Here is a 24,678-nt window from a genome sequence, read left to right on the forward strand (position 1 = left end):
CACTCATTCTAGATGAGCGTTGTTCTTACATAGTCATCCAATGGTCTCGTCTTATTCCTTTGCCCACAACTATAGCTTTCCCTTGAAGCTGGATACGCGGTGCAACAAGTCACTTAGCCACTTGTTATTTCTGAATGGCATAGCATGGAATGACGTCGATTTGCTCCTTTGACCAGAGCTGCGTCTGATAGCCGAAGAAAGTGTAGTTTGCGACCATGCACCCATTTAGTTTGAGTTGCTTGCGGTTGACATAGTCATCGGACACGGAAGTTCACAACTGATGGGTTTCGGTACTGCTTAATACACGCAACCACACACACGTCTTCAGTCCATGTCAAGACAACATTAGCGATGACAGGCCGGAAATAACAGTTACAATGGTCCGCACACAAAAGTATCTGTAGAGAGGACTCAGAAGTGACGTCCGCTATAGTACTCGTGCACTTGCGGTAAGTCGCCAGTGTTCGTGCGTAACGCGAGACGGGTGGCAGTGGAGAGCTGGCTCTGCAGTGACTGCTCAGTAGGGCCTCCAGACGTCGGAGTGCCTGCCGGAGCTCTTGGCGGTGACGGTGCTGGCGGCGGCCGGCGAGACGGCGCCGGCGGAGGCTGACGAGGAGCCCGCGGAAGGCGTCTTGGCGCCGGGGACGGCGCCCGCCTTGTCGCCGTCGTCGGAGGCCGTCGGCTGGTGCGCGTGCTGCTGCGGGCCGTGCTGGTGGTGGTGCCGCAGCTGCCGCCTGGCGGCGTCCAGGGGCAGCAGGGCGCGCGGCGCGTACAGCTGCTGGTACAGCCAGTGCTGCGACGACGGCGGCAGCAGCGGCGCGTGCAGGAACAACGCCGCCGCCGCCCATGCCTGCAACGTCACACCGTCTCCACTAAGCTCTGACACACACACACACACACAATAAAACGTTGAAGCAGTTCATAAAACAGCATCCGGATGCAACATACACTACTGGCCATTAAAATTGCTACACCACGAAGAAATGCAAATGATAAACGGGTAATCATTGGACAAATATATTATACTAGAAATGACATGTGATTACATTATCACCCAATTTGGTTGCATAGATACTGAGAAATCAGTACCCAGAACAACCACCTCTGACCGTAATAACGGCCTTGATACGCCTGGACATTGAGTCAAACAGAGCTAGGATGGCGTGTACAGGTACAGCTGCCCATGCAGGTTCAACACGATACCATAGTTCATCAAGAATAGTGACTGGCGTATTGTGACGACCCAGTTGCTCGGCCACCATTCACCACACGTTTTCTATTGGTGAGAGATCTGGAGAATGTGCTGGCCAGGGCAGCAGTCGAACATTTTCTGTATCCAGAAAGGCCCGTACAGGATCTGCAACATGCGGTCGTGCATTATCATGCTGAAATGTAGAGTTTCGCAGAGATCGAATGAGTGGTAGAGCCAAGGGTCGTAATACATCTGAAATGTGACGTCCACTGTTCAAAGTGCCGTCAATGCGAACAAGAGGTGACCGAGACGTGTAATCAATGGCACCCCATACCATCACGCCGGGTGATACGCCAGTATGGCGATGACGACTCTACGCTTCCAATGTGCGTTCACCGTGATGTCGCCAAACGCGGATACGACCATCGTAATGCTGTAAACAGAACCTGGATTCATCCGAAAAAATGACGTTTTGCCATTCGTTCGTGTAGAAGAAAAACTATTTTGTAACTGGTGTATTCATTTTTAGGGCCAATGCTTCTGAAGAAGATATTTTTACAAATATCGAAATCATCGTCAAGAGATAATAAACCTCTATTTGCAACTGGCTCGCTTATTTGTCAAACTCTTCTCAATTACACAGTTGCTGTTTCGCAGCCATGGTTAAGATTTCGAAAAATTAACGTTTGATAATTTTTCGTTTATTTGAAGTCCTTGCATACATTACGTTCCTGCACCAAATTACCGTAGTAGCCAAAATAAATTGGTGCAGTCTAATAATACTGTGGAGAGTCCTGCAGTTGAAGGGGAAAAATCCTGCAACAATTCAAGCTGAGCCGGTGAAAGCTTAAGGCGGCAAGTATGAGCCATTATATGACACTATGGTCAGATGGCATAGACACTTCGTGTGATCAATCAAGTATGAATGACGATGGCCAAGGTTGCCTGACTGCTCAATCCAATTCAAAAAACTCTCCGAACCGATGCAACAGTAGATGCGTTGCATTTGCGCCAGGGCATTCCATTCAGCTTCTTTAGCCACCCAATCTCTACGAACGAATGCTGGATGTATCAGTACGATCTTGAGATAAAAGAGCAAAGAAAGCAGTGGGATCGTACGGACTCACCACCGCCGAAAAAGACCAACCATTACCGGGCAAAGCGAGGCTGAGCGTATTTCACGAGTGCCACAATAAAGAATATAATACCGAAACTCTTGGCGAGGTTACATGAGGCTGCAATGACGGAGAATCACGGGAAGCTAATCAAGACAGCGTTTCTGGTCCACCGTAACACAGCGGCTCATTATGCATGGGACTCAGTCACACAAACTTAGTTTCATGTTGGATGGATCGTTGCACGATAAATTGTAATCATGGAAACGAGTCACTTTATATTCACATCTCAGTCTAAATTGTAAGTATGGTTACATGCTGAACATTTATTAGGTGTTTTTCCAGTTTTTATTTTAATTTAATTTTTTTAATACACAGATGAGAGATAGCAGGTTCTATCCACCATCTTTTTGACTTTACAATATGACTATACAAATTCGTCTACGGAATGGAAGAAGTTGTCAAGGAGAAATTTTTTCAGTTTATTTCCAAATTTTACTTTGCAGTCTGTCACACATTTTATGTCTCTGGGTAAGTGATCAAAAATTATTGTTGCGGCATTGTGCACCCCTTTTTCTGCTAAAGACAACAACATGATAGTTTTCCTTCTGCTATTGTAATTACGTACATCGTGGTTCCCTTCAAAATGCAGTGCATTATTTACAACAAACTTCAGAAGGGAATGAATATGCCTTGGAGCTGTAGTCAGAATGTCCAACTCCTTAAACAAACATCTACAGGGTGATTGTGGATTAGCGCCATATATTATACGTACAGTATGTTTTTGTGAAACGAAGACTTTCCTTCTTAAAGATGAGTCACCCCAAAAATTATTCCGTATGACATTAACGAATGAAAATATAAAAATGTGCAAAACACGACAACTTACTGATTCTCCCCAAGATTTGCAATGATTCTAAGCGCAATTGTTGCTGGGACTAAGTTGTTTCAGGAGTTCGAAAACTTTTTCAAGTTTAAATTATCACCGACGTGCACACCGAAGATTTTTGAAATTTCCACTATGTTTATTATTTCCTCACTATGTGTTACATTTATAATTGGTGTCGTACCCCCAGACGTGCTGAAGTGAATACATTGTGTCTTTTTAAAATTGAAGAGAGACTATTCGCACGAAACTAGTCAACTTTGTTACCATTTCTTCTGTTTCTGTATTATGCTTTGATTGACTACTGTAGTAGCATCGTCTCGTTCTGCTTGATGTAATTAGACTCAAGATCGTTTAAATATGTGAGGAACCACAGTCAACATAAGATTGAACCTTAGGGAACACCATACATAATTTCTCCCTAGTCAGAATTACGTCCCCGGATTATATTGGCTGATTTACAAGGTATACCTATCTTCATACTTTTGATTGGATACGACATGTCCATAGGTTGGCTATACCATCAATCCCACAAAACACCAATTTATCTTGGAGAAAACCGTGATTCATATAGTCAAATGTTTTACACAGGTCGCAGAAAAATCAACCAGTGCTATTTTATTGTCTAATGCTTGTAACATTTGATTGAAAATATAAATGGATTCTCTGTGGAGCGTATTTTCCGAAACCGAAACTGTGATTTTCTGACAATATTACTGTTACTAAGGTGAGATACTCTTCTAGAGTACATCACCTACTCAAAGAGTCTGGAAAATTATGTCAGCAGTGAAACAGGTCGGTAGTTGTTGACATTTCTGTTATAACCTTTCTTACAGAGAGTTTTAACAAAGGCATATTTCAGTCTCTTTGGAAAAGTGCCTCGAAATTGTGATACATTACATTTTGAAGATCAAGTAGGGCTTATCGTATGGGAATAAATCTTTAGTACGCCACCAAAACCAGATGAGCTCTTATTTTCGAGAGAATGTACAGATTTTTTTTTTCATTTCTGAATGAGGAGCCGCCGTCACATTCATATGACTGAATTTTATGAGAGATTTTCCACAGACTGCTGTGATTTTTCTCTGGAACTGCTGCCCCTATGTTTTCCACTATATCTAAGTAGCGATTATTAAAAAAAACATTGCTATCTATGACTCATCATTTATAGCCTTTCAGTTCAGAAGTGTGTATCCTGTTCTGTGGCTGGTCACCCTGTGTGTCTTTTCACTGCATACTGCATGGAATTAGGTATGTTGTAGGAAGTACGGAAGTACTGTTTTCTGACATTATGTGCATGTTTCTTGATTTTTAATAATCTTTCTTAGTAATTCTGAGTAGTTCTTGTAGTATCTCTTGCCAACAGATACATTTCCCTTTTTCTTTCACTGATACATGAACACCTTTAGTGATCCATGTTTTTTAAAATCTTTTTTTTTTTATTTTTTAAATGTCTGTTTAATGACCTTTCTGATCTGTTTCTGCTGACAGCTGTTTTCAAATAGTGATATGAATTTATCAAGCTGTACACTAAATTTTATTAGTGTTTGCAATTTCATCCCAGGTCAGTTCTTGTGAACTGTTCTTTACAACATTTGTCCTGGAGTCATGTATCCTAACTGATTTCCACTGATGAGTATACTCTAAGGTACTTTGTTGTTTGTACTAACTGATTTGAAAGCTCAAATTTTGTCTCTCCCACCTCCATCCTCTGTTCTCGCTCTCCTTGGTATTTCCCTGTTCTCCTGACATAGGACCATCGCCTCTTCCTCGTATGAAGAAACTATTGGGTGTTGGGAATTTCAAGAATAACGACGAGATGATTTTCGTGGCGTAAGGTTTCGTAAACAGGCAAGGTTTCTTTCCCATCTGCGGAGGCCTCCTTCAAGGCAGTTGTACCTTTTCCGAAGCTCCTATGAGATCATGGCACGCCACTGACTGAAGTGAAATTCAGTTTTCGCATGCTCCCATGAAGAGGTGTGACGTCACATGTTTTGAAAATTCAAGAGCCACTGGCCACTGTCGATTGCTGTCATCCGCTACTGCTATCCATGTTGGATGGTACCTAGAAAACCGAAATCGACATGCTGTTCAGTTTCACACCCTCCTCATTGCGATTAAAATTATTGGGGCTCCATAAATGTCTATGGCCTCTGCGCCTCACCATGGGGTAATATAGCAGTAGCGTACGACAGTCTTCCAACAAGCAACGTCACGTCTCTGCACAGGAGGACGTGGAAACTGAATGATACTCCAGTTAGTCTAATAGCGAAGTAGAACATGTGTCGCACCTTCTTACGAGCTACAATCCCCCTCGATGTACCCCGCACATCGGGACGTAACTTTGTGTTTCAGCAATAAAATTACCTCATCACCACATATTAACCCTAAATACTTGAATAAGTGTGACATTTCCGGCTGTGAAGTTTACATTTTACAGTTAAGCCACGTATTGTCAGGCAGTGAATCAGGAGGGGCAACCCCGTTCTTCCAGAAGTAAGTGACTTACCTGCGGGTGATGTGGATGCAGCAGCGGGTGGGGCGGCAGCGTGACCGGAGGCGGGGGTGGGGGTGGCGGCTGCGGCTGGTGCGCTGGCGCAGGCGCGGGGGCGGGCGACGGTGGAGAACCACAGGCAGAAGCCGACGACGAAGACGACGTCGGGGGCGGCGGTGGAGGCGGAGGCCGCGGTGCGTCTTCGGTTGGAGGCGTCCTGGCGGGGGGCGGCTGGGGCGGCGGCTGGTGCGACGGCCTGCGCGGCGGTGGCGCGGGCAGCTGCTGCGGGGGCGGCAGGGGCGGCTGCGTGCTGGGCGCCACGGCCAGCAGTCCCACCGTGGGGCTGGCCGCCGCCCTGGGGCTGCCCTTGCCGCCCACGCCGACTCCGCCACCGCCACCGCCTCCTGGCACCGACACGCTGATCGGACCCAGCTCTCGCGACGCCGCAGCCGCTTCGGACACTGAAACATCGTGGGACCTGGTCAGTGACGTGCTTGGAGACATCAGTACTAATCGACCTTCAGACATCGTCCTATTTAACGTCGATGTTAGTTGGTGAGTTTACACAGTTGCGAAAAAAGTAACATACAAATATATCAAACGATATATCTATTAATCAACTCGATGTTCCTGGCCACTCGTTGCTATGGCTCCGTCTGCTTAACGGAAAAGACAGAACAGAAAGAGCACACGATTCTAATATGTGAGAGAATTGAATATACGTCCTGTCTCTGCCCAACTCGTACTCCTCTCTCTTTTTCCATCTCCTCCTCCTTTGTTTTCTCTCACCCCTCTGACTATATTATCTCCCCCCCCCCTTTATCTTTCTCTCTCTCTCTCTGACAATGAGTCTTGTTTGCTGTTATTGCATATTCAGATTCTACAGTAGTATTTAAATCTTAAGCCGATAAGCCATAAATACAACATTCCTGTTTGCTAACAACGTTTATATCTCTATGTCCGATAAAATGTTCATTAGAGTACTGTGTAAAATCGAAAGTAAATTGATCAAGAAATTTTCGATATATTCGGATCTTCCGTACACAGCTGATGTTTGCAGTACATTGAAATTTCATTCTTCACGGCTGTCACGATCCCCATGGTGTCTGTTCTTTCGGTCATGTCCGAAAGAAAAGACACAATACACATATAATTACGGCTAAGGATCATTTCTGTGCGGTTGCACACATACACTCGAACTCATGCGGGAATAGGTCTTTCCAAGAGCATTGAGATTAATGTGCATGGAGCACTGCTTTCGTAAATTCGTGCATCTTCGGTGGCTTAGGATTTAGAGCGCCTGCTTAGATAGTAAAATTTTCGTTTTCGAATCCCAGTCGGGCACAAATTTTCAACTCTCCCCGTTGATTCTATCAACGCCATGTACACAGCTGATGTTTGTATTTCATTTAAATTTCATTTATATTTCTATTTATATAGATGAAAATGTCCAAATGTCCAAATTTGTCTGAAATCTTATGGGACTTAACTGCTAAGGTCATCAGTGCCTAAGCTTACACACTACTTAACCTAAATTATCCTAAGGACAAACACACACACCCATGCCCGAGGGAGGACTCGAACCTCCGCCGGAACCAGCCGAACAGTCCATGACTGCAGCGCTTCAGACCGCTCGGCTAATCACGCGCGGCAGATTAAAATGCTCGTTTGTACAAAATCGTAAATCTCCGTAAGTTCTTCATGAAACACTCTGAAATTATAATGCGACGTTGCATTCAACGCGCGTGTTTTTAGTACCGCTTAAGTAGGGGTATAAAAACACGTACGCATTTGAACGAAAATTTGCGTATATATTAATGCAAGGTTGTCTCAAAATATCAAAGCATTCAAAGCAATCGAGGAAGAACTTACGGAGATATGTTAATCAAAAAGGAGATGAAACAGCAAGGCAAAAAACTTTAAATCACTAGGATCAAAGAATCCTGTGAAAGGAAAAGGCAAATGCATCTTTCAGCAAGAACAAATAGGGATCCTGCGGTAGTTGTACACTACAAAAACTACTCAAAACTGCTATGACAGGTTAATAAAAAAGTCAAAGAACAAAGCTATATGGAATATAGTGAAAACAGAGGTAGGACAACCAGCCACAGAACAAGACAATATCACTATTGAAATGAATGGAAGGGTTACAGGTAACATACATTATCATAACTATTTCTTAAATATAGTAGGAAGCATGGGGAGAAACGCATCAAGAGCAAAAGCGCAGCCCTATGTTGAAAATATAGCTTTCATAAAATTCAGGCATATGAATGTATCACCAACTTCTCCTTCTGAAATTAAGAAAATTGTACATTCCCTCAAAAATAAAAGCTTATCTAGTTTTGACAGTGTTTCCAATTGAGTAATATAAATTTGTTTCCATATAATAACCCCAGTCTTATCTGAAATACGTAATGCTGCATCACTACCTAAAGGAATTTTTCCAGAAGGAGTGCAATATGCCTTTGTTAAACCACCTTTAAGAAGGGTGATAAGAGAGATGTCAATAACTACCGACCTATTTCACTGCTGCGTCATTCTCCAAAATTTTTGAGAAGGTGATGTATCCTAGAAAAATATCTCACCTTGGCAACAATAGTATCCTTAGCAGATAACGGTATGGGTTTCAAAAAGGTTGCCCTGCTGAGAATGCCATTTACACGTTCTCTTACCAGCTTCAACAAGCTTTAAGTAATAAAATAGTGCCAGCTGGAATTTTCTGCGACCTCTCTGAGGCCTTTAACTATGTGAATCAGAGTATTCTAAAATGGTTCAGATGGCTCCAAGCACTATGGGACTTAACAACTGAGGTAATCAGTCCCCTAGACTTGGAATTACTTAAACCTAAGTAACCTAAGGACATCATACACATTCATGCGCGAGGCAGGATTCGAACCTGGGACCGTAGCAGCAGCGCAGTTTCGGACTGAAACGCCTACAATAGCTCGGCCACAGTGGCCGGCTCAGAGTATTCTCCAAAATAAATTGGGGCTTTATAGGCTTGATGGTATAGCCAAGGGATAATGTCGTATCGGACCAAAAGAATGCAGAAAGTTCTGCTTAGTAACTCAACTAATATAGTCAAAGGACGTATTTCGGACTAGGGAGAAATCATGATGGGGTTCCCCAAGGTTCAGTCTAAGCTCGTATACTTTTCTTCAGAGTTGTTATCTTCCGTCTAGTATACAACAAGCAGAATTAGTCCTATTTTGCAGCTGACGCCAGTATTTAATCAGTCCACGCATACATACAGAAACAGAAGAAATGGTAAACGAAGTTCTTAAAGGTATCATCGACTGGTTTTCTGCGTACGATCTGACCCTCAATTTTAGAAAGCCCCAACACATTCATTTCTGTACATCTAGAGGTGTTACACTAACGGTAAGTGTAACACATGATGAGGAAATAATAAATAGGGTGGAAACTTCAACACTCTTAGCGGTCCGTATCGATGAAATTTAAATTGGGGAAAACCCATTTTGGAATTCCTATACAACTTAGTTCAGCAACATTTACGTTTAGAATCATTGCATTGGGGAGAGACAAATCAGTAAGTTGACATATATTGTATATTTAGAGTCTATAATGTCGTATGGTATAATATTCTGGGGTGACTCCTCTTTAAGAAAGAAATACTTCATTGCGAAAAAACGTGCTCTAAGAATAATATACTCACCCACCATCACCTTGTAGATATCTGTTTATGGAGTTGGGCATTCTGACTACTGTTTGACAGTATATATTTATTCCCTCGTGAAGTTCGTTGCTAATAATACACTAGAATTGAAAAGGGTCAACGATGTGCATAATTACAGTACCAGAAGGAAAACTTACATTCCCTACTACATGTGAAGGTAGTCTTTAGCACAAAAAGGGTGCACAAAGCTGCAGCAAATGTTAAAATTACATATACCACATCTTTCGTGTCTATACATTTTAAAAATAGCATATTTGAAAGAAATTCCCCATTCGCTAGTTGCGTTGTTGACAGAGAGCACAGCTTGCTTTTGAGAACCTTTTGGCAGAGTCTGAGTATATGACTATGCATTTCATTTTTTTTGTAGTTTTGTAGCTTTGCGTAGGTAATGTCATGATGTATTTCCTTATTTGTATTGGAGCTTATTTTGTATCTAGAAGGTAATATTTCAGATAATAACAGATCTAGGTCCGTTTCTGTTGTAGTTTGCAAATAATTCGTTTCTTTTCCTATCTTATAATGTTTATTCCATAAATCAAATTTGGCTTCTCTGTTTTCCCGCATTCCCACGCTATTCGAAATGGAGAGAGCTTGAACTGAATGAACAGTGAAAAGCTTAAGTCTACCCTTATCTAGAACAGTAGCCATTGTTCTGGCCTCAGATCGATCACAAATATTGCCGGATTTCCCCCCCCCCCCCCCCTTCCGCCCACATTCCCAAGGCCATATTTGACAGTTCGCATTTGAGTTGCACTGGTGTCTTTATCTGACATGTGCAGAAAGAGATACATTTGATGACGAAAAAATTCGAAATTAATTCGCTGAATGCCAATACATTAACAGCTGTATTGTGTATAGATCTACAACAGTGACTCTTTAGAATTTGGGCCGGACCAGGACTCGAACCCGGAACTCCCAGTTATCTCGTGTTGTCGCCCTGACAACTTCGAGTATTCATGCACGCTCCCCAGACCGGCCCAAATCTCTATATGCACACTATCTGCATCCTATATCAAACTCCACTGAATTCATCACCTAATTCTCGCAACATTACTTGGATTCCCGCAACAGGGAGAACGAGACAAAGAGGATTCGAGATCAATGTTGTTACTTTCGTGTCCCCTCCTGTGGCTCGTCAACAGTGTCTATTCTTTCATACTTGTTAGTATTACATGCCTAGACAAATATCGAAGATCGATACTTTGTCTCCATCGACGTTAAGATGTTCAAAGTCTTCAGTATCAATATTGAAACATTGATGTTTAAACTCCCAACATCTGGTAGGACTCTAGGCAGAGATTACGCATAATAGCAAAACTCGCAGCACCTGAACAACTGTTGGGTCGGTCGTAAAAATATTGTTCATAAAATGGAAAAAAACAACCCAGCAGAACATCTGGAAGCAACTATTAATCAAACGTGCTGAGAAATCCTAAAAGACCCCAGTTGTAACGTGTTTTGTTATCAGGTGTGAAGCATTACAAAGGTTCAGATTCGCTCGTTTTTCGTACACTGGAAGTTCATAAAGGAATCGGGTAGTATTTACTCAACACGATACGTTATGCACTCAATCATCTCATTCTCTTTTGCACTTTAAATAATTCAGTGCTACACTTCAAGATGTGCACAGCAATAGATTTACTAGGACTTCAGTTCATATCATGTTTACTACAAACACCATGTGGTTTATGTTGTTGGTCTTAGAAATTTGAGTGAGAATAAACTTGGAATTCAGTATTACTGCTGGTTATTTCTGCTCTCCCCAGTCTTCCCTTTAATTCTTGTACGTAAAATTAGATGCAAGTTTTGTGTGATGCCATCTTCTTATCACGTGTTGCCAAGACACCGTTTTGTCTCTTCAGTAAAGAATCAGTATACGAATAGCTGCACAGTTCAGTCCAATACAGCTCTAGACTTCAATAGCAATAAATAGTCCAGTATCTGCAGAAATATGAGTTTGGATGCTGTTTACGAAATTCAGATTTCTGTGACGGAGTTTTCAGCATGTATTTTCTCATACCAACATGACATTTTGCGTAGGATGTTGTAGTAATATCTTTCCCCTTCTTCAATAGTACATGCAGATTTGCTGCCATATGATTCAGTTGCTTGGATGAGGTGTTTCAGAGCAATTTCCGAATCGCAGTTTCGTAATTATAGTCAAGATGAAACATACTCAGCGCACAGCTTTTCGCTGTAAGCAGACTGCATCCTCACTATACAAGATTGGTAGGACTGTATTAGTGATTACCTACTGTTTGACGTTCAATTACGTAAGCTGCGCGTATCCGTTTCCCATTGCGCAGATTTATGTATGCGTTACTGTGATAAACTGTAGTCAGATAGCATTTACAAATTCAATACTGGGTCATGAACATTCATACAACAGAACATAGCTCCACAGAATCACGCCTCATAGTAGATCAGTTCCTTAGCATAGTACGCAGCTTACGATGTTGTTCCCAAATTAGTAGCCTTCGGACGTGAAAACGGAATGGAGTAGGTAATAATATGAATAGGATTCCATAGCTGAAGACGAACCGTTTTCATGCTACGTTAACAAAAACGTTAAACAGTGTGTGTTCTTGTGTCTCACATTTATTGAATGAAAGAACCACCGTAATTTATCGCATCCCCCACAAGTAGTTCAACTATAACAAGCTAAATATTTTGCAGACATCTACAATCGTGAGGCAGATCTGGTATTCGAGTCGCGTAGTACATGCTCGTTCTTCCTTCTGTCACAGTTTCTATGTGTCTCGTTTCACTCTACTACAGTAGTTTCAGTTGCATAATTTTAAATTAACTAGTTAGTTACAGTAGTAGTTTGCTTCGTTAGTCACAATAAATCGCCACTGTTCTTCAGCTCGTCAGATGCGACGAAGTGTGAAACAGTTTGTTGCATCAGCGTTACTGTAGCACAAACACGGCACATCTTCGAACGTGAGCTCCATATTATAGCAATACATTGTCTTCTACACTGCCCACTGTTTTGTAAAGCAACTGAAGAAATTTGTAAGCTTCAGACACAACATAGAAACCACCATCAAACTATCTAGAAATCAGAACGTTATTTGAAACTACAATGACCAATCTTTCGATAATTTCCTGTTAGACTTATCTGGAGAAAAACGTACTACGTTCTGATTTCAGATTCGGGCTTTCGTTAGACAGTTAGCATTCCTGTATAAAAAAGTGATGTGCGAGCTCTGACTCTTTTAATAGAAATGTAAAGTGAAACGGTGCTTAGCCAGCTCTGCGATGGTTGCAAGTTACATGAAGGGTTCTAGTTGTTAGCTTTCTAGCTTTTTCTTATGAATAGTGTTAACTTCATCTGGGACTTCGAGACGTACATCAAGTAAAGGTGATGGATTATGATCGTAGTATGCGTGTAGAGATGCTGTTAGTCTGGTATCTGGTTTAAACAACGTACAGCGATTAAACAGGGTTAAATGGATTGAGAATTTGAGACGATAACTTACCATAATGTTAACTCGTCATTACTTGTACAGTGAACATTGTGCGTATGTATGTTGCGGTAGATTTCGAGATAAACAGCGAGGGGTAGCGAGTTCGACTAGTAACCGAAACGTTCTCGGTCCATGTTTCGAGCCCCACCACTCCTTAAATTTTGAACCAAAATTGCAGCAACGTGGCTGAAGACTTTCGGCACAAGACACCCTCTTTCTGCCAACGACCTTATCAAAGAAGTAAGAGGAGCGGACAGAGGTTCTGTGCATTCTCTTGCCTTTAGGGAGGGAAACTGCCCCATAAAAGGCCGAAGAATCAGCAAAGATCCACGGCACGGAATGTGGATCGAGAGTCAATCGAAGAAAGACGAAAGTAATGAAAAGTAGTCGAAATGAGAACAGAGATAAACTTATCAGAATTGGAGATCTCTAAGCAGCCGTAGTTAGGAAGTGTGCTACCTAGGAAACAAAATAATCATGATGGACGGAGCAAGGAGGAAATAAAAAGCAGACTAGTGTTGGCAAAAAGGACGTTTCTTGCCAAGAAAAGTCCACTATTATCAAACATAGGCCTTAATTTGAGGAAGAAATTTCTGAGATTTTACGGTTGGAGCACAGTATTGCACGGTAATGAAACGTGGACCGTAAGAAAACAAGAACGGAGGAGAATCGAACCAATTGAGATGTAGTGCTAGAGTAGCATGTTGAAAAGTTGAGGACTCATGAGTTGAGGAATGAGGAGGTTCTCTGCATAATCGGAAATGAAAGGAATGTATGGAAAATACTGACAATATGAAAGGACAGGAAGATAGGACATCCGTTAAAACATCAGGGAATAATTTTCATAGTAGTAGAGGGAGCTGCTGAGGGTAAAAACTGTACTGTAGAAGAAGACAGAGATCGGAATACATACAGTTAATAATTTAGGGTGTAAACTGCAAGTGCTGCCGGCCGGAGTGGCCGAGTGGTTCTAGGCGCTACAGTCTGGAACCACGAGACCGCTACGGTCGCAGGTTTGAATCCTGCCTCGGGTATGAATGTGTGTGATGTCCTTAGGTTAGTTACGTTTAAGTAGTTCTAAGCTCTAGGGGACTGATGACCTCAGATGTTAAGTCCCATAGTGCTCAGAGCCTTTTTTTTTTTTTTTTTTTTTTTTTTTTTTTTTTTTTTTTTTGGAAGTGCTATTTTGAGATGAAAAGCTTGAGACGGTTAACGGGTGTCTTCGCCTGTTACTTCAGAACACATTTGCGTGGTATCAATGCCATAAATTGGTTCCTGTATTACCGCTCCTATGAGCTATCTGACGACACTTAAACAGTTTAAATAGGCGAATGTGTGGAACTGTCAACAGACAAAAAAGGATTTTTGTAATATCATTTGGATCCTGAATGCTAATACCATGGACGAGTACCGAAGCTCTTACCATAGGTCATTAATTTCCATCCAAAGAAGAGAAACAGTATTTTTGGAAAAGTGTGGAGTGCAGGTCACTCCCTGCACAAGCATTCGGTCCGAGCAACTGACATTCAAGCGAGTCATAATCTCTGTGGGAAACGTTAGTGGGTGTCTTTGACTGATCTTCCACGGCCGTCTTCCAGAGGTCATCCGATCTGCGCTCACTCGATACCTAGAGCGGAAGCCCTGCCCCCGTTGCTAATTACCCAGTGGGTGTTTGTGGCTCAGGTGAACGGGAAATCGATGCCTCCCAGCTCGGGGAGCACTTCGTTTGTGGAGCGTCGAAGTTGCAAGAAGGGGTTCTCACGGACAGTCTGCTAGTAGAAAACTCCTTACTCACTAACCGGAACTTTCAGGAACTATAAGCATAGAATTATCTGCCTAGTTTGCGATTAAGGCTTTTTTTTTTAATTATTAAACTACTGACGGCTACCACTACACTTGCACAACTCGACAAAATTGGGTAATCTAGATATGCTGCAAGAAAATTATATCGATAAACTTCTCGGGAGGTTTGTAGAGATATTTTCGATAACTCTCTTCCATTTTCATGATCGTGTCGTCTCCGTTCGGCTTATTTTTATCAACAAATATGTTGCAAAAGAGGTGGATTAGGGTATAACGTGCCGTCGACAACGAGGTCAATATAAAAAATTGTTCAAATGGCTCTGAGCACTATGGGACTTAACATCTGAGGTCATCAGTCCCCTAGAACTTAGAACTACTTAAACCTAACTAACCTAAGGACATCACACACATCCATGCCCGAAGCAGGAGTCGAACATCCGACCGTAGCGGTCGCGCGGTTCCAGACTGAAGCGCCTAGAACCACTCGGCCACTCCGGCCGTCTGTCTCGAGATCATAGATGGAGCACAAGCTCAGATTTGGACATGTATGGGGAAAGAAGTCGTGTGTGTCCTTTTCAAAGGAACCATCCTTAAGTGATTTATGGAAACCACGGAAAACTTAAATCTGTTATGTTGTATATTTGGAAACATAATACTGATGAAATGAAGAGTAAATGCTAATATTAAAATTCCATTAATCAGGATGTACATAGTATGTTAAATGAGCGATGAACAAAAAATCATACATTTAAGTATGACGTATGTAGGGGCTTCAGAATGTAAGTTACTCATTTCGTCCAACGCTAATAGCATTGCGCTACAAGAGTAGCCCATTCTCCGAAGAGAGTACATCTTTCGACTTTCCTGTAGACACAGTTCTGCCTTCTAGTAGGCATCTCCTCAGCAGCCACAGGTTTCGGAAAGAAAAATACAATCTAAAGACTAATTTGTTCTCTTCGAGGACTTAGTCATCTTTCGACGTAATCAGGTGAGTTCAGGGTTATTTGATGTCCCCTATATCACACTGACACACGTAAAATCGAGTTCGTTCAAAATACAATTCTCATTTAGGGCATAGGGTTCTCGTGGTAAGGCGTTGCTTTGACGCTACCTGCGAGAAAAGGATAGTTTTACAGTCAACGTCGTTTTTTTTTTTTCTTCTTGGTGACACCGTTTCCATTTAAACCTTTATTTGCTTACTGCCACATTTTATTATTCCATCAAACATTTGGTATGAAGAAGCTTTAACCAAAACAACAAAAAGTGGGTTGCGCTGTTACGTTTTCTTTAATGTTGTTGCATGGTTGCGACGCCTGAAATTCAAGATCTGTGGAATTCAAAAAATATAAAAATTCTCGTATTTTGAAATACATTACATTAATACTCGAACTTCTTATGAATATATGTTTGCACTATCTCCGAAGCACAAAGAAACGGAATAAAACAGAATCTTATTATACCTCCTCCCTCACTCAATATCTCTCTCTCTCTCTCTCTCTCTCTCTCTCTCTCTCTCTCTCTCTGCGTGTGTGTGTGTGTGTGTGTGTGTGTCTGTGTGTGTGTGCGTGCGTGTGTGTCCTGTGTCTCCCTCTATCTTCCGCATGCGTGTGTGTGTGTGTGTGTGTGTGTGGCTGGGTAGGTGGGGTGGTGGTCGGGGGAGGGAAGGGGGGGGGGTGTTGTCAGCAGGCAGAACTGCTGCATTGTACGAATTATGCTATCTGAATTTCTTTCGGTGTTAACAATGTTGTTGACAGTGCTGTGTTACATCTCGCCCAGATCACAGTGTACGTACAGTACACAAGACGTACGAGTCTCTAGCCCCGTCCAGCCCGGGCACGTTACTGAGGCAATAAAATTTTTAAATCTGTATCAGGAAGACGCTTATCCAACGGCTCCATATTTCGACGAATCAGGACCAAATTGGGCTTATTTTAAAAGAGACAAAGACTAGTTTAACGGTTTTGGTGAGATCATAAATGTGCTGCATCAGTCTCGCTCCATTGTTGAAAAATTTCATAACCGGCGTATTCTGGTGAAGAGCAATATCCCGCTTAAGCTAAACTCCTCGTCCACTGCTACTAGCAAGTCACAGCGTAAGAACGGAGTTCCAAGTCAGAAAACGACCGTATAGTAATTCGCCACGACAAATAATTATTCAGTCAAGTGTGCAGTGTTTTTCTTCATTTTGTCTGACTTTGGACGCCATGGTTAAAGACAGATTATGTGGCTCTGAAACAATCGGATCGTGTGTGGACCCATGTTAATAAATCTCAAACGCGAACAAAACATTAGTCACACCGGTTTGCATGCACGCATGGGTTGTTAAATCTTTACATATGGCGCATTGATGGAGTAATGTGTTCATCCGCATGCGCACTGCCTCTATGTGAGCATAAGGAAGTAGCGATCAGTGAAACATTAATGTTTGAAGCGGACTTTGTACGTAAGCATGCGTAAATGTAATGACGTGACAGAGTTACAAAAAGGGGCAATCGTGTTTGACAGGGCCAGTTTGCCTACAATATACCAAGTTTATGGGTTTGTTGGTGTTAAGCGGCGGATCGTTCAACGTGTCTAGAAGCAGCGCTGTAACACACGTGGCCACGAAACAAGTCGTCAGAATTTTGGTCGGAAAAAGATCCCATCTCAGAGGCACCGGAGATGGGTTTCACGGCTTGGGATTCAAAATCTCTTTACCAGAGACGTTCAACAATTATAACAAAAATATTGAATTATAGAAGACGATACAATAAATAAGTCCACCGCGGTGTAAGAACACTTGTCGACAATGAACTGTAATTAGGATAACGAAAACGAAAATTCGAATTAGCTCTCGTTTCCAAGTTGAAGAGAGTGCATGTAATTATAATGATATTTTATTAGCATTCATTATCAATCCCTTCTCACAAAGGCTTCGAAATCCCGCTGATGGAAGGAAGAAAGATAAAGTTTCAGGCAACAACAGCAGTGTGTATTTTGTAGTTAATTTTAGCCCGGACTCGGGCAAGAAGAAGCGAGAAACGGAGCATATTTCGTTTAAGCGAAGTTTCAGTCTGTTATAAACTGTCATCCGTTCGTGTGCTGGAAGAACGTGTTACAGAAGTGTAGTTAATTCGTGTGGCCATTGTAATTCCTATGATTCAATGTGCCTCGTAAATGCTTAAACAGTACTGACAATTTTTGCTACGTTTTCGGACAGGCTACATTGAATTTGCAAAGGAAGGCAACGAAGCCATATATCAGGAAGGTGTATAGACTGGACTATGGCTGTAAAATCGGGTCCAGGACAAGCCCTGCACTCCTCATGCGTGTTGGATAACTTGTGTCTGGAGTCTTCATTCGTGGTTGAATCGTAAAAGATCTTCCATGGCTATGCTATACCCACAATCCATGTAAATGATTGCAACTTTTGTGTGACAAGTCCATTAACGCATGGTATTTCCAAGAAGAAAGAGTCCTCCATGACATATCCTAATACACGGTCGACCACGCGACCAGTGCCTCACTGAGACGGATTGCATGTCCCACCTGATTGTGATAGAGGGCGGTAGTAAAACTGCACAATCGCCTTCAAAACCCGGTTCTTGGAAAGACCCTAATTCATGAGTGTACAGAGATATGGTAAAATGAAACAACTGTTATTTCGATTAAACTATGATAAGTTTAAATGGCATATTTCAGGCCGTCTTAAAGTCATAGCATATTACTTGGACTAGAACATGGCTAAACCAGATTCTGCTGTTTCCTGTGCCTCTGATATAGCAGCGCCAAAGCACTTCACTATAAAAAGAAAGATTAGCCTACGCGGCCATCACTTGAACCAGGATCTTACAATGTTAAGCAGGAAATACTTGTCGAATCCAAGAACATAATTCTCTCTGGTCTTCATATAAAATTGGATCTAATGAAATATTTAACTAAAATCATGGACAATACGGGGGAAGCATTTCTCCATATTCACGAGAAATTTCAGTCTTATTGAAGGGAAAATAATAGATGGGATTTTGGGTGTGGGTCCTCAGATACGCAAACTTTATAAATATGAACATTTTCACACCATCCTGACAGGTGACGAAAAGTTAGCATTTGATGGCTTTGTTCAGTATCAGCAAACGTTCTAGGAAATAAAAGGGCTGAAACCTATAAACATCTTGTGGAAAATCTACTGCACTGCTACAATGGAATGCTATATGTCTTTATAGTTACGTTTCCTAGAGTCCCACTTGCCCTTCTTTCCTGACAACTGTGTGAGGTGCAACCGACGTGCACGTTAAACGTTTCCATTAGCAGATTTCGGACATAGACATGAGTTACCACGGAAAGTGGATCAGAGTTGTCCGTTTACTGCTGGACATTAATCAGGATATCACCGACAGACAACTACAAACGTAAGACAAAGTGGTTGTGCCTTCAGTGACTTTCCTCCGAGGGATAACATCATAAGGTTATACACTGAAGCGCCAAAGAAACTGGTATACGCATGCGTATTCAGATACAGAGATATGTAAAAAGGCAGAACACGGCGCTGAGGTCGGTAAGCCCTATATAAGACAAGTGACAAGCGCTGTTGTTAGATCGGTTCCTGCTGCTACAATGGCAGTTTATCAAGATTTAAGTGAGTTTGAACGTGGTGTTACAGACGCCACACGAGCGATGGGACACAGCATCTTCGAGTTAGCGATGAAGTGGGGATTTTCCCGTACGACCATTTTACGAGTGTACCGTGAATATCAGCAATCCGCTAAAACATCAAATCTCCGACATCGTTGCGGTCGGAAAAAGATCCTGCAAGAACGGGACGAACGACGACTGAGGAGAATAATTCAACCTGATGGAAGTACAACCCTTCCGCATATTGTTGCAGATCTCAGTGCTGGGCCATCAGCAAGTGTCAGCGTGCGAACCATTCAACGAAACATCATCGACATGGGATTTCGGAGCTGAAAGCCCACCCGTGTACCCTTGATGACTGCACAAAACAAATCTCTACGCCTCGCCTCGATCTGTCAACACCGACATCGAACTGTTGATGACAAGAAACATATTGCCTGGTCGGACAAGTCTCGTTTCAAATTGTATGGACGTGTACGGATATGGAGACAACCTAATGAATCCTTGGAGGCTGCATGTCGGCAGGGAACTGTTCAAGATGCTGGAGGCTCTGTAATGGTGTGGGGTGTGCAGTTGGAGGGATATTGGACCCCTGGTAAGTCAAGGTACGACTCTGTCAGGTGACACGTAGGTAAGCATCCTGTCTGATTATCTGCATCCATTCAAGTCCATTGTGCATTCCGACGGACCTGGGAAATTCCAGCAGGCCAATGTGACACCCCAAACGTCCAGAATTGCTACAGAGTGTCTCCAGGAATACTCGTCAGAGTTTAACAACTTCCACTGGCCACCAGACTTCCCAGACATGAACATTATTGAACGCACCTGGGATGGCTTGCAACGTGGTTTTCAGAGGAGATCTCCATCCCCTCATACGGATTTATGGACAGCACTGCAGGACTCATGGTCCCTGCAGGATTCATGGTGTTAGTTCCCTCCGGGTATTAGTCGAGTCCATGCCACGTCGACTTGCGGCACTTCTGCTTGCTCATGATGGGCCTGCACGATACTAGCTAGGCTGGTGTACCAGTTTCTTTGGCTCTTCATTGTAAGAGCGCTATTCGGAAAGTAAGGAACGATAGGTCACGAAAGTGAAAATCAAAACTGTTTGATTTGCAACAATTAGTTACAACTTCCAGCTACTTATCTCCATAGTCACCGATCCCACTTAGACGTTTGTCGAAGCGTTGTACCAGCTTTCCAGTACCCTCGTTACAGAAGGCAGCCGCCAATACTTTCCGCCAATTCTCTACGTTGGCCTACAGCTTGTTGTCTGAGCCAAAACGTTGTCTTTATAGCCAGCGGTTCATGTGAGCAGAGATGAAACTCAGAGGGAGACTATTACGGGTTGTATTGTGGGTAATCAAACATTTCCAATTGAAAGCGATGCAGGAGCATATTCACTTCTCCTGCAGAATGCGGCTGAGAATTGTCTTGAAGAAGAAAACGCACGACAGTTATGTAATGTTGGCTGCATAGCTTCAGGCGAAATTTCTCACCAGGCCCTCGTACTTGGCGGGAGGCACTATTGTTCTAGGTATCTTTATGTGCTCTATGTGTGCTCAGAACTAAAAAGAATGACGCAATGCGATCTATGGGCACTGCCCAAGACACCTGTGAAAAACTTCAGCGGATTTTCACTATGGTTCTCGTTTCGCGACCGATGGTTCCTTACTTCCGAATAACGCTCGTATATAGGGAATAACGCGAAGGTATCACATCTTTAAAAAAGAGAGCTAGTCTTGCATTTGCATTATCATTTCCATCATCAGAACTCTGAAAACATAAATATTTGTTGCTATCATGCCAGTTACAGACAGAAAGTAAAACTTTGTTGGCTAGTATGAACCCACCACAACATAAAACTACACCAAAAGTTGACTACAAGATAGTGAAAGGGTCCTGTAGCCACCTTTCATTAGCCCGGTAACCCATTTTCACTAGCATTTCTCCTTCTTTTCCTTGTTTCTCTTTGCTCATAACTCTCATAATGGTGCGATTGAATGAATGTGGTTGTGTGTCACGTTTCCAGACGGTGGCGTAGTCTGCTGCAGAAAGTCTGCGATAGTCATACAGATTCAGCAGCAGTTGTACAGAATAGCCAACTCTCGTAGTGGTCAAGTAGGAAAAGAGGTTTGCTCTACTTGTGAGAAATCCACCTGCGTTAGGTTGGTGGCGGAAATGGCATCTTTGGGTTTTCTGGGCCACGCGGAGCGTGAAAGAGGCTGGAGAAGTAAAAGGGAGGCAGTCTGCCGCTGGTACGGGAAGCGTCCACAGCTGTGCTGCAGTCGAAGAATGGTGAGTTAGACTGACCGCGTGGCGCGTTGTTACTTGGCGAGGGGAGAGCTGTTAGCTTTTGGTCTCGCTTTTCAACTCTGAAAGACTGCTTTGCGTTGTCGCAGCAAGAAATGCAAAACTTTGGCAGATTTTTCTTTTAGTAAATTTCTATAGCAGACTTGGATCCACCGGAAGAGCGCCACACAAAGGCGTCGATAAGAAGTGAGCACTCGCTTCTGTATAAATGTCTGTTTGCCTTCAGCTGTGCCTGTATAAGATTTCATTTTTCTAAATATTAATAGCTTTGCCTTCTCGTAAATTTTCCTTGTTTTAGGTATCTTTCGTCCGTGGGGAGCCGACCACGTGGTTGAGCATTAGAGTTTGTTGGGCTACCGTCACCGCTAACTGTCCGGTCTCATGTTTGTTTTAAAGAATGTTAACTGTTCATGATTGTGTGATGTGATATTGTTGCAACTTGGCCACGATACCTAGAAATTGCATCTCCACAAACCACTTGGGCACGTGGGTGTACTGCGAAACGTGTACCGTTTCACGAGTTATTGCGATCAGTTATCAGGCAACGGCAGTTGTACGATTCACACCAATGATTTTAGTTGTAGATTATAACGGTGTATGTATCGATGCTTTTCTTTAATGTTTTAGGAATTAATGTTACCTGGAATTGTGTACATGCCTCACATTCATATCTTAGGAATAAATGATTTTATACACAGTTTTCTCTTGCATTCCGAGGTTACGTTTTTGCACCTAAGCCACTCACCTCGTAGCTTTCCTGTCAGCACATCCAACGCGTTTCCTTACGCACAGGTCCAGTGACTAGTTTCCCCTTTTATTTTAAAACAAATGCTTTAGATCAAGTCTTATTTTCAGATGTGTTGCTGGGAGCTGATCTTCTGCACTGTGTTCATGAACGCGCTGTTTTATTTTAAATGGTTGATTCTCGTGGACAGTGCACGGGAAATACTATTAATTACGTCGCATCCCCTATGAGCGATATCCCAACGTATGCATTTTTATGAGTTTTTGGTCTGTGATAAAATTAATTTATTTTTCGACTCGGCCAAACCTTTGATTAATGTGTGGTTGGAGTCGGTGGCGACCCTAATCTTCTCACTTTAATTTCACAAGCAACAAGTATTTCCTTTCCCAATAATAACGTAATAACCCGCAGTAACAGGTTAGTTACAATAGTCAGAACAGCCAGTAGACATCTGTAGTGAGAAGTGGTGCTTACCTGCGGCGAGCCGCGACGGCGAGAGGTGGTCGGGGGCGGTGAGCGCCAGCACGTGCGGGAAGTGCGGCGGGTGGAGGCCGGGCGGCGGCGCGGCGCACGGCGCCCCCAGGTAGGGGTGCGGGTAGGCGGGACCCCGGCCCAGCGCCCACGGCCCCGTCTCCATGCCCAGGTGGTGCGCCAGGCCTGCAACACGCGCACGCGTCGCTACACGCTACTCCACGCGCGAATTTAAATGTAACGTCGGGTAAACAAAAGTGTGCCACACGGCACTATACTTGGACCTGTGGTGCCCACAGCGATACAGTGCGCCATTACCACAGCGTCACTTTAGTCCGGTCTTAGACGTAGTGGCATTCAAAACGAGTAACCAGAAACTCCTCTTACAAGGAGTATTTACACTGCAAGGATCCGGGATGAAGAAATATACTATTTTTCAGTGCAGCAGAATGCCGTAGCCTTCTGTACACAATTTAGAAGCCTTCAATATTACACTACTGGCCATTAAAACTGCTACACCAAGAAGAAATGCAGTGATAAGCGGATATTCAATGGACAAATATATTATACTAGAACTGACATCTGATTACATTTTCACGCAATTTGGGTGCATAGATCCTGAAAAATCGGTACCCAGATCAAACACCTCTGGCCGTAATAACGGCCTTGATACGCCTGGACATTGAGTCAAACAGAGCTAGGATGGCGTGTACAGGTACAGCTGCCCATGCATCTTCAACACGATACCACAGTTCAACAAGAGTAGTGACTGGCGTATTGTGACGAGCCCGATGCTCGGCGACCATTGACCACACGTTTTCAGTTGGTGAGAGATCTGGAGAAAGTGCTGACCAGGGCAGCAGTCGAACATTTTCTGTGTCCAGAAAGGCCCGTACACGACCTGCAACATGTCGTCGTGCATTATCCTGCTGAAATGTAGGGTTTCGCAGGGATCGAATGAAGGGTAGAGCCACGGGCCGTAACACATCTGAAATGTAACGTCCACTGTTCAAAGTGCCCTCAGTGTGAACAAGAGGTGACCGAGACTGTAACCAATGGCACCCCATACCATCACGCCGGGTGATACGCCAGCATGGCGATGACGAATACACGCTTCCAATGTGCGTTCACCGCGATGTCACCAAACACGGATGCGACCATCATGATGCTGTAAACAGAACCTGGATTCATCCGAAAAATTGACGTTTTACATTGGTGTACCCAGGTTTGTCGTTGAGTACACCATCGCAGGCGCTCCTGTCTGTCATGCAACGTCAAGGGTAATCGCAGCTTTGGTCTCTGAGCTGATAGTCCATGCTGCTGCAACCGTCGTCGAATTGTTCGTGCAGATGGTTGTTGTCTTGCAAAAGTCCCCATCTGTTGACCCAGGGATCGAGACGTGGCTGCACGATCCGGTACAGCCATGCGGATAAGATGCCTGTCATCTCGACTGCTAGTGATACGAGGCCATTGGGACCCAGCACGGCGTTCCGTGTTACCCTCCTGAACCCACCGATTCCATATTTTGCGAACACTCATTGGATCTCAGCCAACGCGAGCATCAATGTCGCGATGCGATAAACCGCAATCGCGATAGGCTACAATCCGACCTATAGCAAAGTCGGAAACATGGTGGTTAGCATTTCTCCTCCTTACACGAGGCATCACAACAATGTTTCACCAGGCAACGCCGGTCAACTGCTTTTTTTGTATGAGAAATAGATTGGAAACTTTCCTCATGTTAGCACGTTGTAGGTATCGCCATTGGCGCCAACCTTGTGTGAATGCTCTGAAAAGCTTATCATTTGCGTATCACAGCATATTCTTCCTGTCGGTTAAATTTCACGTCTGTAGCACGTTATCTTTGTGGTGTAGCAA

General features: G+C 43.2%; 1 protein-coding gene across 1 annotated transcript; it reads right to left on the reverse strand.

The window, feature by feature from the left end:
- Positions 1 to 517: 517 nt before the first annotated feature.
- LOC124775210 (anther-specific proline-rich protein APG-like) lies at positions 518 to 23,115 on the reverse strand. The gene is made up of 4 exons (XM_047250049.1): positions 23,079 to 23,115; positions 22,902 to 22,986; positions 5,703 to 6,042; positions 518 to 850 (listed from the first exon to the last, which is right to left on the reverse strand). Exons 1-4 carry the CDS (start codon positions 23,113 to 23,115, stop codon positions 518 to 520), a joined length of 795 nt encoding a protein of 264 aa, XP_047106005.1.
- Positions 23,116 to 24,678: the final 1,563 nt, after the last annotated feature.

This window comes from Schistocerca piceifrons, chromosome 2 (assembly GCF_021461385.2).
Source record: "Schistocerca piceifrons isolate TAMUIC-IGC-003096 chromosome 2, iqSchPice1.1, whole genome shotgun sequence".
Classification (NCBI taxonomy): Eukaryota; Metazoa; Arthropoda; class Insecta; order Orthoptera; family Acrididae; genus Schistocerca; species Schistocerca piceifrons.

What these genes read in the sequence shown, in the direction of transcription:
- LOC124775210 (XM_047250049.1), bottom strand. Translation starts at nt 23,115, where the DNA reads ATGGCGCACTGTATCGCTGTGGGCACCACAGGTCCAA. An exon ending in TGTGGGCACCACAGGTCCAA is followed by an intron (nt 22,987 to 23,078) that starts GTATAGTGCCGT and finishes CGCGTGTTGCAG; the next exon opens with GCCTGGCGCACCACCTGGGC. An exon ending in TGCATCCACATCACCCGCAG is followed by an intron (nt 851 to 5,702) that starts GTAAGTCACTTA and finishes GTGACGTTGCAG; the next exon opens with GCATGGGCGGCGGCGGCGTT.